Source organism: Natator depressus, chromosome 1 (assembly GCF_965152275.1).
Source record: "Natator depressus isolate rNatDep1 chromosome 1, rNatDep2.hap1, whole genome shotgun sequence".
Lineage (NCBI taxonomy): Eukaryota > Metazoa > Chordata > Testudines > Cheloniidae > Natator > Natator depressus.
Genome location: NC_134234.1, coordinates 318,647,061 through 318,665,678, shown reverse-complemented (window position 1 = coordinate 318,665,678; position 18,618 = coordinate 318,647,061). Strand labels below are relative to the sequence as shown.

The window sequence follows — 18,618 nt, the reverse complement described above, 5'->3', positions numbered from 1 at the left end:
AAAAAAATGCAGACATATTAAGGTGTTGTATTAAGGAAAGGCACAACTGGGTACCCAAACAAGCTTATCTCTGCCAAATAGTGACACCATGATGGGGGTCAGGGGGAAAGAGAAAAATTATAATGCTTCTTTAAAATCAGTTTAATCTAATATAGAATCACAAGCACTGACATTTCTTAAATGTATTGGATGATGTCCATTCACTCTGAAATTCCAGGGATTATAATGTTTGGTTTTGTACTGAGAGGTACTTTCAACTTTAACTCCATTTTAATGTAGTTTTAATCTAATATTAATACAATCTACATTAGCTATATCTGCTAAATTATTCTGAAAAGAAGTAATGAAAGTAGCTGTTATCATAGTGCTTATCATAATCCTAGGAATACCATTTTTTTTAGGATCCTTTCCTAACTAAGGATGAAGCACCAGGTACTTATTGGCCCTATGAACTTGGACAAGAAATGGGAATCTGGGTGAACAATTCTGATGGAGTAACTCCAGCTGTTGGCAAGGTTGGTTTATTAAATTATCCTATATGTAGGTAGCAGTGTTGTTTTTCAGTGTTAGCGACTCTTCAAAATCAAAAGTCACAATATGTTAATCAAATACTTACGGTCAATTCCAGGCATGGCCCCCAGGAGATTCGGTGTTTCCTGACTACACTAATCCCAGGACAGCTGACTGGTGGATCCAGATGTGTATTGAGTTCAAAACTATCCTTGACTATGATGGGCTCTGGATTGTATGTCTGAGTATATTTTCCTTCTCTTTTTTCCAAAATAAAGAAGACAACTTGTACATATGTAAAACTTTTTATTTAAGGATATGAATGAACCAGCCAATTTTGGAACTGGCCAGTACCCAGGCTGTGCTCTTAATGACCTCAACTACCCTCCTTATGTTCCTAGTAAGTGACTTTTAAAAAACTCTTTATCTGGATTGGTTATTTCCTCAAACAGTGCAAAGTTTCTTGTTTTCCATCTTTACTTGCCTATTGTGCCATCAGTATGGATTCAGTTACATAATCATTTAAGGTTCAGTTGTCCCCAGCCTTTAAGGGGGAGAAAGCATAAAAACATTCTTCAGTCAGTCTGGCGACTGTGCCAGAGGGCTAAGCAAATGGCATTCCTTGCACTTCTCCAAGTGAAAGACCTGCTTCAAGCTAGTGCTACTGCTGGTATTACCACCCCATGGTCTTTTGTATGGCCTCATCACGCACACTGGTCAGCAGAGCTAGGAAAAAAGTGCACCCTGCAACCTGTGAAAGGATAGCTGTCACTGGGTGGCTGGCCCCTTTAAGCAGAGATGGACCCACCCCCATCTGTGACACAATTAGCTTGCTTCCCCAGATGAGGAGAAGAAGAAAGGTCATGTAACTTGCTCGTGAGGTGCTTTAATTAGGCCTCCTAGTGAAAGATAGGAGGCCTAGGTAAAGTTTCTTGCAACGAAGGAAGAGCAGAAAGACTCCAAGATGGAAAACATGGGAGTTGCAGCAAAAGATCCAGTGGCAACTTGAAGGAGTCTAGGTGGGTCTGAGGGGGACAGAGACTGAAAAGAGCTCAGGAAAGACTGAAAACTGAGCTAGAGGGATTTCAGAAGAGTGTCTGAGAAGCAGACCCTCAGGAATGCAGGAGCTGGGCCCAGCTTGAGACTGGGCTGTAGACTCTGTGGTGGATTTTTGTGTTTGTTGTTTTTGGACTGGTATACCCCAGAAGGGGAGGATTATTGTAAAATGACTCGGGCTAAGCCATTGGAGTAGCTAAACCAGGCTGTGGGGGGTTTATCTGAGAAGCCCGGAGGAGAGGAAACTGAGTCAGAGCTGCTGTAGAGCCACCCCAGGCCAAGAGAGGGCACTCAAGAAACAGTGATCCAGCCACAGTGGCACAGAAGCTGTGCTCCTCTGCTGCCCTTAGAGGCACACAGGTGAGCTCCGGGAATTCCTTCTGCAGATTGGCCCCCTGCCCTTTCCCCTACTGTGGGCTACAGCTTTCAACCGTAATTAAGCCCTTAGTGGCTCTCTAAATCACAAGCAGCAGGAAGAAAACTTAGGTATTTCAAGTCCATATTTTATATGGGAGGGAAAAATATTACAAAGATTTGAAAATGTGTCAAATTCTCTATGTATATACAGCAATAGCAGCCGTGTGTGCTGCACAAGTCTGTGGAATTTCTTTGGAAGTGCTTAGATGCTTTGCAGAACCCCCTGTGAATTCCCTCAGGAAGTGTGTGAATTCTCTTCTCCCACGTTGTGTGAATACAGTGTTGCTTTAATGTGAGAACACTGTAAGTTTTATTACAAGTTTGACTTGTGACATTGTATGGGACAAGGGTATATCACTCTCAAGTCAATGTCACCTCACAAGAGGTTCCTGAATTTAGCATCAAAATAACTTGCACAGATACACACACAATCTTACAATCAGCACAAAGTACTAGTTCTACTAGTATTTCAGTGAGGAGATCTCTTATTAGTAATCTTAAAGGCTCCTTTATTCCCTTCACATTGGCTAAAACAATGCCTCACAGATGCACTTTTACTGGCTCACTAAGCAGCCAGGACTTTATCATTAGGCAACGTGTAGATCAGCAGTTCTCAAACTGTGGGTCTGGACCCCAAAGTGGGTCATGACCCCATTTTAATGGGGTCACCAGGGCTGAAGTTAGACTTGCTGGAGCCTGGGGCCGAAGCCCAAGCCCCACTGACCAGGGCCGAAGCCCAAGCCCCACCTCCCAGGGCTGAAGCTGAAGCCTGAGGGCTTCAGTCCTTGGCGTTGGGGCGCAGAGTTATGGGCCCCCTGCTTGGGGCTCAAGCTGTTGGGCTTCAGCTTTGACCCCACCCCACATGGGACAGTGGGGTTCAGGCAGGGTCAGGCTTTGGTCCCCCCTCCTTGGGTCGTCCTTTGTTGTCAGAAGGGGGTCGGGGGTGCAATGAAGTTTGAGAACCGCTGGTGTAGATCATGGAATATAGGCAGTAATGAAATTCTATTCTAGGAAGGGAATACACTGCCATCCCAGAATATTTTTTTCTTTGGGTTGTGGTATGCAAGGCTTGAAAACCACTTTTCTGCCAGGCAAGGGAGCAAATTTAGGGCAAATTGTCATGGGCATAGTTTGGGGGAGAGAGCGGGGGGCATTGTCCCCCCAAATTGCACGCCTTAGGCAGGCGTGGAATTTGCCCTCCCCCCACGTGTGGCCCATTGGCCTGACTGGAGCCCTCCCCCAACTCCCCCAAATATTAAAGTCGAACTACGGCTAGGCAAATTTGTTGCTGTTTTGTACTGGTGCAATTTCATTAAAATAGCATGTAGTTCCCAATTGCCATTTCCCCCCTGAATTCTCTGATTTTGCGGTAAACGTGTGTGAACTGAATCATGAGTTTTGTGTAGTTCTAAGGCTTGATCCAAACCTCACTGTAGTCAGTAGGAATCTTTCTACTGCCTTGAATGGGCTTTGGATCGGGCCCTCTATGTTGTGCTGTAGGTGTCACTTGGATGTGAGAGGTTAAACTTCAGCCCATCTGTGATGAAAGGTCAAGATTCCTAGGCACTTTTCCAAAAAAGTAACCACTGTAGTTATCTCTGTATCCTTGGCAACACTTCTCTCAGGAAGATAGGTTCTAATAAAGTTGTATGAGAGTGATGGGGTGGACAAACCTCTTCCAGTACCCAACATGCCTGGTGTTAAAACTATATCCCAGGAAACCAGAAGCCCTGCAGCTGGTGCCAACAATCCAGCAATTAATCTAGTCAGCATTTCACCAACAGACCCCTGCTGTGCTAGCAAGCCTAACTGGCAGCAGGCAGCTGATATAGTTCATTGTTGGCAGTGAAATATTGGATATTTTTACTTTGTTTTTCTCTGTTGCACTCCAATATGGATGCTTTGTAACATAAATTTTTATTTTTAAATCTCCTGTTCCCTCACTGAGGTGCTCAGGACACTGAACAAACTCATGAATGAAACACAGCAAAAGTACAATATTATTAAAGATTGTAAAATACTGAAAACAATAGAAATTTTTTAAACTGGAAATGTCAAGAAGATTCTCACCCTGCTCCTCTATTTGTAGGAGTTTGTTGAACTTAACTATTACACACACATCCTACCACTGCTACCCAGGCCAATCTCCCCACTGATTTCAAAGATCAAGCCCTTAAAGGTTTTCCATAGTCACCTTAAGTATGCCTCTTTTGTTGTTGGCATTAATTGTACCCACAAATAAGGTCACTGAAATATCTAAGCTGCTTTGCATTCACATATAACAAACTTAGCCACTGTTATCTCAACTGTACCCACAATTATTTGCACCTGTAATCTGAACCCATAAAAATGGAGGCCGAAGATTGAAAAGCTGGCCCTTAAAAAGCAATTTTCTATAAAAACCCCCTTAAGTTGTGGATTAATATACAATTGTGAAAATAAGCTGTATGATCGAGGCAGAAATCAAGGAGGCTTTGCAGTATTTAAAATAAGAATGAATCATGATAATAGGATTCTGTCTTGGTAATTTTATTTTACATTTCCCTTTGTTTCTTATGCAGGGCAGAACTGATACTTACTTATCACCAGAATATTACACTTAGCCATAACTAGTGAATTGTCTGTCAAATTACTTGGAAATTGACTGTAAATTAAATGATTCCACATGCAATTCAGCCACAATGGAGACTTTACAGCCTGTTGTGTCAAAGGATCCAATCATAAAGATTCTAGCGCTAGAAGGAGAGTAGAGAGGACATGCTAATATGGTTTCAGATACTGGAGATTACATTTTGTAGTAATTTCAAACATACAGTAGCATGGGCTCCACTAGTTCCACTGTCTTTTAAGTCCGACATGCTGCAGGGAAAGAGAGGCAGGATTTGAGCCTAGTTATGAATTCTTACTCTGTCACAGAGGCCTTCCGAGTCACACTGCTTAATTGCCATCTACAATGATAGTGATATGCAAATTGAGGACCCATGATTTCAAATAATTATGCAAGGTCTTTGTGCCTTTGCATTTTTATTTTTGTTTGACACTGGAATTTACTAAAGTTTGTCACTCAATAGGAAACAAGTGTCACCCTGTAGGATTATTATTGATTCAGTGATTTTTCCTTTTGTGTGTTAGTATTTGAATCTACATTACCTTTCTAAAAGATCTGATTTTCTAGGCATAGAACTGGACTACATTAACACAGCATACTCAATAGAAACATCCCTTTGAACATAACATATCTAGGGGTTTCCAGGTGCCTGGTTTTTGACTGGAAAGTCTAATCAAAATGGGAACCTGACAGTGTCCGGTCAGATGTCCTGATTGGACACCCAAAGTCCGGTTACTGGAGGCGGGGGAGGCAGGGAGGTGCCGGGCCATCACCTGCGCCAGCCACTACTCAGCTTGTGTCAGGCGCTTGCAGCTCCCAGGCCCGGCTCTGCAAGTGAGTCCCTCCTGACCTGGGTGGGCAGTGGGTGGGAGGGGAAAAGCAGCGAGCAACGGGGGGGTAGGGGGAAGACGAGTGAATGGAGTGGGACATCGGGGGAAGAGGCAAAGCAGAGGAGGTTCTGGCACTCCTGCTGGAGTGTCTGGTTTTAAATATTACCAAGTTGGCAACCCTATGCTATGTCCATCTAGAAGAAGGTTTGTCACTATTATCTTTAAACACACAGCAATCAAAAAAGAATAGATCCTGCAGTGCTTCATCTTTTATTCCTTTTAAAATCTTTAGGATTTTGTTCTATATTGTAGTATTTCTTCATTGAATACAATTGTGAAGAGGTTTGAAATTTGATCTGAATAATTCTCTAACTTTACATGTCATTCTCAGGAATTATCGATTACTCTCTGGCTCAGAAGACATTATGTCCAGACTCAAAAACTTATCTGGGGGATTATTATAACACACATTCTCTCTTTGGCTGATCACAGACACAACCAACTTTTGTGTAAGTCATCAAATATCTCCTTCTAAACATGCAGTTTAAACAAGAATTTAAGAACAGCTGATGTTACATGGGAAACTTTGAAATGGGCTCTACTTAGAAATATCTGTTTAGTTCTCTTTGCTTTTTATGTACTAAGGACAATTTCAAGGAATCAGAATCTTTGCTTCTGTCATGTTAATTTATTTCAGATAAAGTGAAAGGGCCTAATTCTGATAGGGCCTAATTCTTCAGCTGTTACTCATGTGAAACTAAACTGAGAAGTTCAGTGACTTCTGTGAAAGTTCTCCTCACACATCAGCTACAGAATAAGATCTAGTGACTTCACAACCATTTCCCATAGCAGCTAATTATGATGTCATATGTAAAGGAGTATTTATTACTTTAGAGGAAGAATCAAAAACATAGACTCCCAAGATAACAAAAATCCTCTTTTCATGGACGTGTCTTGACTTGCCTGGAGAGTATATTATTTTTTGGCATAAGTCTGTGATGTGGCAAGGAAAACCCAAAGGGCATTCTGAATGGTGGAGTTACATTGCATTGCAGTTATAGGTTAATGTAAAAATTATCATTTTTGCAGCTGGAAAACTCTGAGCTATTTCAGACTAACGTTATCTGTCACTATGAAACTAGAGTTAGTTCAAAGGTTGGATATGTTTTTTAGACTGTCAAAAAAGAAAAATCAAATGGGCACATCATGCTTGTTTTCAGTACAAATTGAGGTTAGACACAATTCTTTTTGTTGTACTAATAAAGAGCCAAAACCTGGCATCCTTATGTTGTTTTTACTCAGTCTTAACATTAGTATTTACTAACGGTAGTGTGGGCCCCATCATTCTGCTACTTTCTGTACAACCACATAAGAATACACAGTCTCTGTGCCAGAGAGAGCTCGGTAGAGAATTCAGATGTGGCCCACAATCTCACATCCTGGTGTTTAGGATATTAAAGGAGCCTATCCTTCAGTCCACCTCCACATCTGAAAAACTGCCCTGAGGCTTTATAACCAAGTATTCTGCCACCCACAAGGCAGTCCCTCGCAAACAGTAAGCCTGTGTGCTCTGCATGCTGTGTCAGCTGTACAGACCTAACACAGAAAGTAAAGGCCAGTTTTGGCCCTTTTCATATCTGTCTCATTTCAGCTTCATAAACATAGCACCACACAAAAGTGCCTTTCTCAGCCATCCTCCTGCTTCTGAAAAATAGCACTGTTCATGAGAAATACAAACATTTTATTCAACCAAACACAAAGAATTCTTGAAGACAGAAAAATCATTTTCAAAATATAAAGTAGCTCCTAATGCATCTAAAAAGAGAAGCAGGGTGTGCAGTAGAACTGGGCAAATACTGCAAACAATATTCCGATAATATTCATTTGGATTTTTTAAAAACAAATGTCTTCCATGGCTGTGTTCATGCCCCTTTTGCATTCACTTTCCACAAATAATAATCTAGTAAATGATGTTACTGGCAGGAATGTTTATCAAAACTGCATATATTGCAGAATATTTGCAGAAATTGAATTACAAAGTAATAATCATGAGTATTTGTATCTAAAATCTGATTCTAAGAAATCCAATCAGGTAAGAGAAACCTGTCATGTGATCTGTTTCCAGTCAAATAGGATGGCTTTTGAACACTGAATACTTGCAACAATCAGCTCTCACACAATTTACAGCCCGAGAATTATCCACAGATGATGTTCTGTGAATAACTTCAAACAAATGTATTTGAGAAAATCAGATTTGGTTCTGTGATGACTCACAAAGTGGTAAAACTTGTTAAATTGTTTGTTACAAACTAGTCAACCAGCTCTAGTTTATTGTTTTCCACCCATTACTACAACTCAGCACTGTGTTGCAAGTGTGGACCAGTAATTTGCCCCACACATAAAGCTGGATTATTTGAGGAGACCTATACTAAGGTTTAGGGAAGGCAGATTTCTTTGCCAGTAATGCTCCAGGATGTTACTTCTAAAAGAGACCTGGAGTCTTGTTTTATGTGGCCGCTCCATCAACTGGCCCCCTTGAACAACAGAACCATACCGATTCCATTGCGTTTCAGGCATTGCACGCCTTGCAGTGGTTAGCCCATAAGCTTAATGTTTATTTATTTGTTTATTTGTATGAAAACCAATCCATTTGTTCTAGAAATGTCAACATAACACATTTTGAAAAATCTATGCCAGTTAAAGAGCCAGTACAGTAAAATACTTAGATCACTTATATAAACGTGTGTGCCAGCACTTTTGTGCAAATCTCATTAATAAGGGAAACTGATGAGGATAATACACAAAAGTATTAATAATCTAGGCTGCAGTTTTCCAGGGAGCCTAAGGAGTTAGGTGCCCAAATCTAAGTGAAATTGAATAGAATTTGGGTTCCTAACTTTCAGTGTTTTACCAGGACAGGAAATGGGGGGAAATCAGTGAAAGGAAGGATGCATTTTGTTTAGCATAACTCAAGATTTCTTTCATAGTTTGATTTGGTGCTTGTTTGTTACTTCCATTTGGCTTTATACTTGCCATCAAAGCCATAGTCTGTGGTTGAGGGGAGGGATAGCTCAGGGGTTTGAGCATTGGCCTGCTAAACTCAGAGTTGTAAGTTCAATCCTTGAGGGGGCCATTTAGGGATCTGGGGCAAAAATTGGGGATTGGTCCTGCTTTGAGCAGAGGGTTGGACTAGATGACCTCCTGTGGTCCCTTCCAACCCTGATATTCTAATACTTTATTATCTAATAGTACTACATAAACAAATTCCTATATTAAAAGCAAAATAGTACAATTATTTTTATACAGTGAATGTTATGGGAAAAGACATGAGCCTGGATAACCATATAAATGTAGAGGGGTGTCAGACTTACTAATAGCAATATGAATATAGATATTAGAGTTTATTGTCAAGGCTATAGATTAGACATGGTAATTTTGGGAGGAGTCTTGATAACATCAGAAGTCATCATAAATATTATGAAAAGACAGGGGCATACTCTGCAGTAACAAACTATGGCAACATTTCTCCTCTAAGATCCGCATAATATTTCTCAGTTTCAGTCTTCGCTCTTCCTATAATTGCAGATAAATTTTGATCTCAGTAGGAGTTCTGTACATGTAAGGACCGCAGATATTGGAGCTGAGTACTTCTGCGTGGAGCTGAGAAGAGAATTTTGCCCTACTTTTGCAATGACTTTGCAACTTTATGAAATATTTTGGGGACACCTCATATTTTGGGTACTTAACCACTGCTGTCCCTTCTTTCCCATTATGTAAGTCTCCATGTTCATCCAGATTTTTAATTTCCCTCCTCCTTCCGTGTCCCCGAAAGAGTACTGTCTTAAAGTTTAGGTGTTGCTTTGCAGCCACCCTCTTTCCTTTATGTAGTGCCCTGTCAAATCTTGATAGTCCAGAATTTTCAGGGGGCCTTCATGGTGAGTTCACTAGCCTGGTTCTTTGTCTGACCGTGTTCTTGCCAAGTACCTCACTCTATTAGCCTTCTGTGCAGTCCTATAGTTTGTTTTGGGTGTAAAATTTGGACAACTCATCACCTGGACTTTCATCCAACACCTACGCACGCTCAAGTAGTGTGGACATGCTCAGGGTCTAACTGATCACCATATTTGGGGTTGGGAAGGAATTTTCCCCCATATCAGATTGGCAGAGACCCCCGAGGGATTTCCAGCTTCCTCTGCAGCATGGAGAACGGTGCACTTCCATGTTTAAACTAGGTGAATTCTCTTTAACTTTATGTCCTTAAACTCTGATTTGAGGATTTCAGTAACTCAGCCAGAGGTTAGGGGTCTATTACAGGAGTGGGTGGGTGAGGTTTCGTGGCTTGCAATGTGCAGGTCAGACTAGATGATCACAATGGTTCCTTCTGACCTTAAAGTCTATGAGTCTAACTCACTTTACCTGCTTATTTAAGCATTGTCCCATTTTCACTCAGTCTCTCACCCACAACTAACTTGCTAACTTATTTGCACAACATTTCCAAACAACACGGACATCTTAAACTAAAACGAAACATGAATATAAGTAGGGATGACACAAGTTCCAGTATTTGTACGTTTCCTTGTATTTGTGTGTATATGTTTCTCACTGGCTTTTTTTTTTTTTTTTTTAAATTTGGGGAGCTTTTGGAGTATCAAACTATTGAGAGATCTGGTCTTCTCATAGTATGTTTCAGTTTCTGGATGGTGGAAATTCCACAACAAGACCTGCTCTAGTTTTATTTCAACCTGATAAATGGCTCTCTGAGGGAAAACCAAGCCTCAGAAGAACATAAACACAAATCGTGAGAGATTCTTATGTTCTTATTCACATACATTCAGATTCATGAGGAACCTGAATGAGTACACGACCCTAAACTTCATGGATTCCATGATCTGCATGACAATCATGACATACATTCTTACCAACTTATGGTTGTTATTTTTCTTTACAAGGATGCAGTATTGATTTCTGTATTTTACATGACTCAAGAATGTAACGGACCACAATAACAGTTATTATATGGATAAAACTCTCATTGACCTTAACGAAAATTTGCCTATATGGGGACTTCAGAATTAAGCTTATAATGTGAAAACTGCTTGAGCTGGGTTTTCTTCACTGTATGTTTATGCATTTTTTCCCAGTGCTGTTCAGAAGCCACTGGAAAGCGAGCATTCGTTCTGAGTCGTTCTACATTTGTCGGAAGTGGGAAATATTCCGGTCACTGGCTAGGTGACAACTTTTCACGCTGGAAAGATATGCACATGTCAATAATTGGAATGTTGGAATTTAATCTCTTTGGGATTCCATATGTAAGTCTGTCTAAAGGCTCTCACTGTTTCATACATAATACCATTTGAAATTAATCCAAATGTTTGCTTAAATGAAATGCTTGATATGGCAAGCAGGTGCTGATTAAATTTAACTTTGTCAATTTTTTCTAGTTAAAGAAGAATCAAAGATTCTCATATGAAACAATTGTGTGATGTGCCAGTGTAACCCACACACCTTCTGGGTGTGGTGTTCTGTCCCATCTAGTGGCACCAAGACCACTTAAAGAGAAAGCGATTGAGTCTGCTCTACAGCCTTAGCTAACAGCCAGTTGGCTTTTAGGTCATGTGGTAGAAGCTCATGCACTAAGCTCCAGAGGTCCCAGCTTTGATCCTACCTGCCCAAAACCAGGGTCTGCATTACACCAGCAAAAATAGATTTCCTTCCTGATATATGTTTCATCATTCATATTCCAAAATATATTTCTAATTTTGCAAGCTGAATTGAAGAAATAATAGGAGTACTTGTGGCACCTTAGAGACTAACCAATTTAATTGAGCATGAGCTTTCGTGAGCTACAGCTCACTTCATCGGATGCTCACGAAAGCTCATGCTCAAATAAATTGGTTAGTCTCTAAGGTGCCACAAGTACTCCTTTTCTTTTTGCGAATACAGACTAACATGGCTGTTACTCTGAAACCTGAAGAAATAATACAATTATTAAAATGTAGTCAAATCTATATTGACATTCTCAGTCCCTGCAAATTTTTTTCCATCATCATGTATTGTGGGACCACCTGATAAAATCACCAGAAAAATAGCTGTCCTTTTGTTGACCTTTATTAACAGGTTTCACTGTAACATTGATTCAGGGCCTGACTGTGCAACTCTTATTCACACTCATGAGCACTTATTTAAGTATTATGTTTCTTCAGATTGGTGCTGATATCTGTGGGTTTCTCCTTGATACAACTTATGAACTCTGCTTACGATGGATGCAACTTGGTTCATTTTATCCTTTCTCCAGAAATCATAATGGAGAGGGCCAGATGGTAAGAAAGCAAAGCTACTAAATGCCGCAGCCCTTGATTTTCATATTCATCACTGTAATATTTAAATTGTACTCTCAGAAATCATTCTGCATTTTTGTGAGTAAATCCTTGTTGGGTGAACAGGAATGTTTTATATGGTGCAGTGCTATCAGATGTCACGCACAGAAGGGATTGTTATGCATTCCCATAATTTAAAAATGGATGGAAACTTTAAAAAAAAAGTCTAATATCCCAAAGCTGCATAGAAATAAATTTGTTCACAGTTTACAATTACAAAAATGTAGATAAAAATCACTTCCTCCATGATTTACCTACCAACACCCTAGTTTTTGTTTCCTGTTCTCTTTTAGGTGTTAGTGATGTTATCAAGTATTGCAGGGAAACAATTATTTGAAGGCAAATGAAGGAGGAACAGATTTGCGATTATCTCCTGCCCATAAATTATTGTTTGGTTGTAATTTTAAAATATGAACATATAAGATATCCTTTTATTTGCTTAGAATGTTTTTAAAATGCTTTTATGTTCACCTTTTAACATACATTACAGGAAGGGGTAGACAGGGTACAGCCTGCATTATCTTAAAGTAAGCTTCAGACATATATCATAATTAGAAATTTTGGACAAATTATATTTCTTATACATTAGAAACTTCAAGGACAGTAGCAGCAGGAACAACAGTTAGCCTAGAATAATTGAAATCTGAAAAAAAGCAACTAAACTGAATTCATAACTGAAAAAGCGCATGATCAAATCTAACTCTGTATCCATATACTCATTCTAGCTCTTATCTCAGCTAGAAAGAAATATCATGTTGTTTCTAGCTGCTGAAAGGTTGAAGGTCCTCTGGTCTTTGGATATACATTATATTTCTCCACTGTGCTGTAACAAGAAAGATTCTGCTGTTACAAGAGGCTGTTTTTACTTTTGTAAGATGAAATGTGCAAAGATGGAGTTCATGTTGTGACCGTTCACTTTCATTTTGCTGCAAGGCCAGATTTTTAAAGGCAGATGTAACAGGGGCACCCACAAGCATTCACATTTGCCTGCACAAATGGGTATGTGCCTTTAAAAATTGGGCAATTGCACATGGAAACAGGCACAATGGTTGCTATTAAAAAGTCAAGACTTGCCCCCATATTTACCTTCCAATGGCATAGGAAATATCAAAGTATTTCCCTATAATTAGAATAGGAAATGTCTGGTTTTTCAGATACTACTGTGGGTAAATATTCTGTGTGTAGGGTGTCCACTGTATTTAGATTTATAGTTATCTGATTTGCACTTGTGCATGCACCCGTTTGTGCATGAAAATGTAAAATTGTGTTTGACCTACATGAGAGTATATTTGTAGTCTACATACAGGTTGGTAGTTAATTTGCATGTCAAACATGAGTGCATACAATGGAAATATAAACATATGGCTACATGAGTGCTTTCTTCATGAAGGCTGTAGCTTATCAACTCATAAATAAGTAGGTCAAGGGCCCAATTCCGTCATCCTTATGTTGATGGATCCATTTGAGGAGTAAGGCATTAGTAAGGGCTGCAGAATAGGGCCCACATGATGTTCCCCCCACACACTCAAATTACTACATGCCAATTCAAGAAAAAGTGAATTGAGCAACTAGAATTAATTCTTTCTTGTACTGTTAAAAATCATAAAACAGTTCTGTTCATTTTTTGTAAAAGTCTGATTTGCAGGGAGCTTTGAGTGACTCAGCGACTGACTATTTTTACTGTATTTAGACAATATTTGTACACTAGGGCTGTCCAAGTGGTAAAAATATTCCACTTTTAAAAAGTAGCTGGCATTCCAGAGCTTAGAAACCAGCAGGAAACATGGTTATTGACTAATGCAGATGTATGTATAAGAGAGGGTAAAAATAACTTAAAAAATAACTTAAGTGTAATATTAAAATTTGATCTTAAGCATCTGGTTTGTCTGACTCACAGGGATGTTGCACGGCTTAATAATATGCTTGCCTGAAAAACACTAGATAACATAAAAGCAAAATTTTATTATTTCTGTTCCTTTTATGTTTCATTATTCCAGGAATTCATAATGCAGTATTTTAAAGAGAAATTGACTCATTTAAGGAGAAATTTTTAAAACAGATATGGAGTCTTACAACTCCTTTTCATGATCTCAGTCCATAGTTTCTATGAACTTCAATAAATAGCAGAGTGAATCCATTGAATACAACAGGTCAACAATATCCAGTGAATTTTTGAATCTGCTCTTTCTCCTTCTGAGGAGGCCATACAGTTTCTAGTGAAGGTCTTTTTGAGAAAACCTTAAAAATAGAAGTCCTGTCTTCTGTGTATAGATTTTAGGAATGAGGGTTGAGCTTTTTAAAGCAGGGCAGGGGACTGAACACATTTTCGATTAAATTTGCTGGAAAATGTGTAGCTAAATTTCCTGCACTGCTTTCAAATCACAACCTGGCTTTTAGTAATGGCCTACCCTATTGTGCCCTAAGAATTATATGCACAAATATTTGTAAGCATAATTGATGTCATTAAGACATAACTATCAAGTAGATTTGAAATCAGGTAGGTAGATGTCTAGATTCAATTAAGGTGCCCCCAAAATATTTGGTCTGCATTTATTTGCATCCAAAAATTGTAGTGCAGAGTAACAAACCAAGTTGAGACCTCTTAAAAATAAGGATGAAATCTTGGCCCATTGAATTCAATGGGAGTTTTGCTACTGACTTCAGTGGGGCCACAATTTCACCCAAAGGCCATAAAATCACAAGGCGCTTTTCATACAGGTTTGTCTCTATGGTCTTGGCCAAAAGAATTTCCCTGTTCCCTCTGTTTGGCAGCATATTGAGTATCCATTTTCCATTTATCTCACACATTCTACCCCAGAGGTAGCTGCATTTCAGTGGTGAAATGATTTCTAAATATACAGAGTCTGATCCTGAGAGGACCTAAAAATCTACAACTCTCAATGACTTTAGTGACCTTTAGGGCAATTGCGGGTGCTCAGCACCGCTAAGGATCAAGTCCATGGCTTATGACGTTCACAGATATATTTAGGAATAAAAGGTTTCTAAATCAGTGTAAGACTGGATTCTTCTTATTTTCTATACTATTAGTCTAGGGTTTTTTTTTTACTCTAAGCATTCAGCTGTAGACTGTTCATGTCAATAGAAGCTTTTCTTAAATTATGACAGGCTACTTTCTGTGTAATAATTGCATATTTGTAAACTTAAATACAAAACAAATAACTTTTTCTTTGGTAGGAGCAAGACCCTGCAGTGTTTGGAGCAGAATTTGCTGAGATAGCTCGGTCTACACTATTGATTAGATACACGCTGTTGCCTTATTTGTACACCTTATTCTTTGACTCTCATGTCCATGGAAACACAGTGGTGCGAGGATTAATGCATGAGTAAGCTATCAGTCTCTTTCCTATCTGTCATATTGTATTCATATTTATTGCAGATCCAGTGTAACAATTATTTTATATTTATTTTGATGATAATAATAATAATGATAAAATTGTATCCCTCTGCCTTAACAAGAGAAGTTTACAGTAAAACAGTACAAATATTTTGCATCGTTCATGTAACATTTAACATAGATTTTACTTTAAAAGCAATATTCCCGCCCCCTTAAATAAATAACAATGGAGGAAAGTTCCCAGGTGTTTGTTTAATAGAATGGGTTGTATGATGTTTCAAATATTTATTTTTAATATTTCTGCTTAACAGTGTTTCTGTCCATACTTTTAACCATTAGGGCTCTTTGGATATTCATATCAAGGGTAAATAGCAGTGATTTAATGCACATTAATAAAAGAATCCCTCATGTAGTCTTCAGTGATGTGAAGTTTGTAGTCCTATCTATTCTCCACTTCTGCTATCAATACTTCAGGGCCAGATCTTGCAGTCGCTTATTACTGGGCATAGTGCTTGCATTTGAAAGCAGTCTCATTGCTTCAGTAGAATTAATCAAGTATCTAAAGTTACTTAGATGTTTGTAGCACAAAAAAGTTCTATGGATTTGATCTGATATTTCTTGAGAAATTAAATAGAATCATTAAGGGTAATATTGTAGGATTTTACTTAGTATTTTTCTTCTTTATAGAAGAGAAAACTGAAATCTGCATATGTTTTCTTTTGGTATCTTATTAGTTCACAAAGACTTACTGTGAATGATGTGTTTTAAAAGATGTCCTCCCAACAATAGTTTTAGAATCATGGAATTGGAAGGGACCTCGAGAGGTCCTCTAGTCCAGTCCCCTGCACTCATGGCAGGACTAAGTATTATCTAGACTATCCCTGACAGGTGTTTGTCCAGCCTGCGCTGAAAAATCTCCAATGATGGAATCTGGCCATGTGGTCATTGCAAATAACATACAACAACTGTGGCCTGTTGGATTCTGCTTTGTGTTTTAGTGCCTCACACTGAGGCAATGAAATAATAAAAGAATTCAATAGCTCAACAGTTAGAAAAGGACTTGAAGTGATGGTCTATGACAAACAGCTTTAAAGACTACACTGTATGTGCATGTTAAGATTCAAGACTTGGTTAATATCTTTAAAAAAGGAAAAGTGGGACAACATCAAACAGTGGGAAATGTGTATAGGCTAACTAGCTTTCATAGACTATGAGAAACACAGTAGATTGGGGCATGAGTAGAAGGGCCTACGTTTTCAACATGAGTGAGTTCATTTGCATGCCTAATTTATGCTCATGATTGCAAGATCAGCTGTGGTGTTTGTATGTACAAACAGCCAATTAGACATATAACTGGTATTTGTATGTGCAAATCAAATACCTAAACATAAACACTCTCATCTTCTCCTTTTGATACATTTGCTTCCCTGTGATTTCCCACTTACTCTCACCCTTGCATAGGATATTTTTATCTTTGTATTAATATTATTACAGCTAAATCAAGAGTAAAGAAAACTTGTTGAATAAGTGAAAAGCTTTTGAGGTTAGAATTAAGAGAATTTAAAAGAAACAAACTTATTAGGGTAAGCCTTCAAAAACAACCAAAAATCTTAGCTATTAAAACAGCCAGACAATTCAGAAAACTCCGAACTTTTACAAAGGATGGAACTGGGATTGGTTATAATACATAAACTCAGATATCAAAAACAGATTTAAAAATCAAAAATCCTGGTTTATGACGATGTCCTGACATACACTCTGCAAAGCCCTAAACACATAACCTGTGTTGTTTGTTTTCAGTCTGTTGAAGCAATCACCTTTATAAACACCCTGTTAAAAAATCAAATTATAGCTTGTTATTTGTTATTATGTCTGAGGTAGTGGGATTGTTGCAGGAAGAAAAATAAATGGGTTCCCTTCTTAAATCCCTTCTTCTTGCAACACTTTCAAATTTTTATAAGAATATAAATGTCTTTATCAAGCAAAGTTTCTTACTGAAAGTTTTCTGTCACACACCCAATTAGGTAGAGCCTGGAGCAAGTCCTCAGGCACATGAACCTTTGACTCAGTATACTCTCCCAAACTCTCCACTATTTTAACAACCAGAACATTGGGTACATTTCCCTTTGTTTTTCAATTGCCACGGTTCTTTTGGAATTACTACAATACTGAACTCCTTCAGGATCAGATACAATGTGCTATGCACATATAGAGGTATGATGACACAGACACCATTGAGAGAATCCTTTCCTAAGCAATAAAACCACATAAAGTCAGTGTATGGAAACTTTAGCAATGTCATATACATTTCGAAATAACTGAAGGAAATCAAAGGTGATGATGACACCATTAGAGCTAGTCAGGAATATTTTGATTAAACATTTTTCCGTTAGAAAATGCTGATCCATATTCAGACAAGGTCAAAATGAGAGCGAGACCCCAGAACACTCAATAGCCCAGTGATTACTGGGCATTCATGCTTTACTTTTGCTCTGTCTGATTCAGAGCAGGAACTTTAGAGTCTCCTGCATCCCATGTGAGCGTCACAACGACCGGGCTATGGGGTATTCTGAGGTCTCTCTGTCTCTCTCTCATTTTACCTTCCTGACTAAATATGAATCAGCTAGTCAGCTGGACCATTGCCTGTGATGTGTGCCCCTCCCCTTTCCCCCTTTTTCCTCTTTAACAAAAAAAATTCAAAAGGTCTAGGTCTTGTTCTGATCCAGATTGAAAACAAATGATGAAACCTGAATTATTTTGCAAAATGGAACTCTTGTTTTCCAGCCAGACCTAAATAAGACCGTGTCTTACAGGTAGCTAAGGCAATTACTTTTATTCTTTGTCTGATGACTGGTGTGTAAAATATTTACTGTAAAAGGACTGTGTTTAAAGTTAAATAGTGTTACATCTTCAGCATGAAGAATCAATTATGTAATAGCAGTTCTGTGTCTGGCAGTCAGAGATTTGGTCAGTTTCTGCAGCCATTTGACAAATGTCAATTAATTTAGGCAATGTAGATTGAAAGGCTTGCAGAGAAGGCCATAAATACTTGAACGTACTCTCAGGGAAGCATCAGTTATTCCGCAATAGGACTTTGTGTGCTACATCATCTTCCAAGGAGAGGGCAGTTCTCTTTTCCACCTGGATATAGTGGCATATCCTCTTGGCCAGAAGCTGGGAATGGGCAACAGGGGATGGACCACTTGGTGATTGCCTGTTCTGTTCATTCCCTCTGGGGCACCTGGCACTGGCCACTGTCAGTAGACAGGACACTGGGCGAGATGGACCTTTGGGCTGACCCAGTCTGGCCATTCTTATGGATTTGCCATGAAAAACACTACACCCTTTGCTGGAAGGACATATATGAGCCTCCTCAGTGTATCAGCTCCTGATTTTCAATTAAGGAGACATTACTTTCCAACAATAATATGCTCCTTGTGTGTCTGTATTCAGACACCACAGTCA

At 38.9% G+C, this 18,618-nt stretch overlaps 1 protein-coding gene across 1 annotated transcript in view; it reads left to right on the top strand.

Moving 5' to 3' along the window:
• LOC141990543 (sucrase-isomaltase, intestinal-like) overlaps nt 1-15,146 on the top strand; it is a 45,801-nt gene extending 30,655 nt beyond the window's left edge. Inside the window, 8 exon segments of the mRNA XM_074957893.1 lie at nt 402-515; nt 629-745; nt 826-910; nt 5,813-5,930; nt 7,435-7,513; nt 10,563-10,730; nt 11,625-11,741; nt 14,994-15,146. Coding sequence (XP_074813994.1) covers nt 402-515; nt 629-745; nt 826-910; nt 5,813-5,930; nt 7,435-7,513; nt 10,563-10,730; nt 11,625-11,741; nt 14,994-15,146 — 951 coding nt within the window.
• Nucleotides 15,147-18,618: the final 3,472 nt, after the last annotated feature.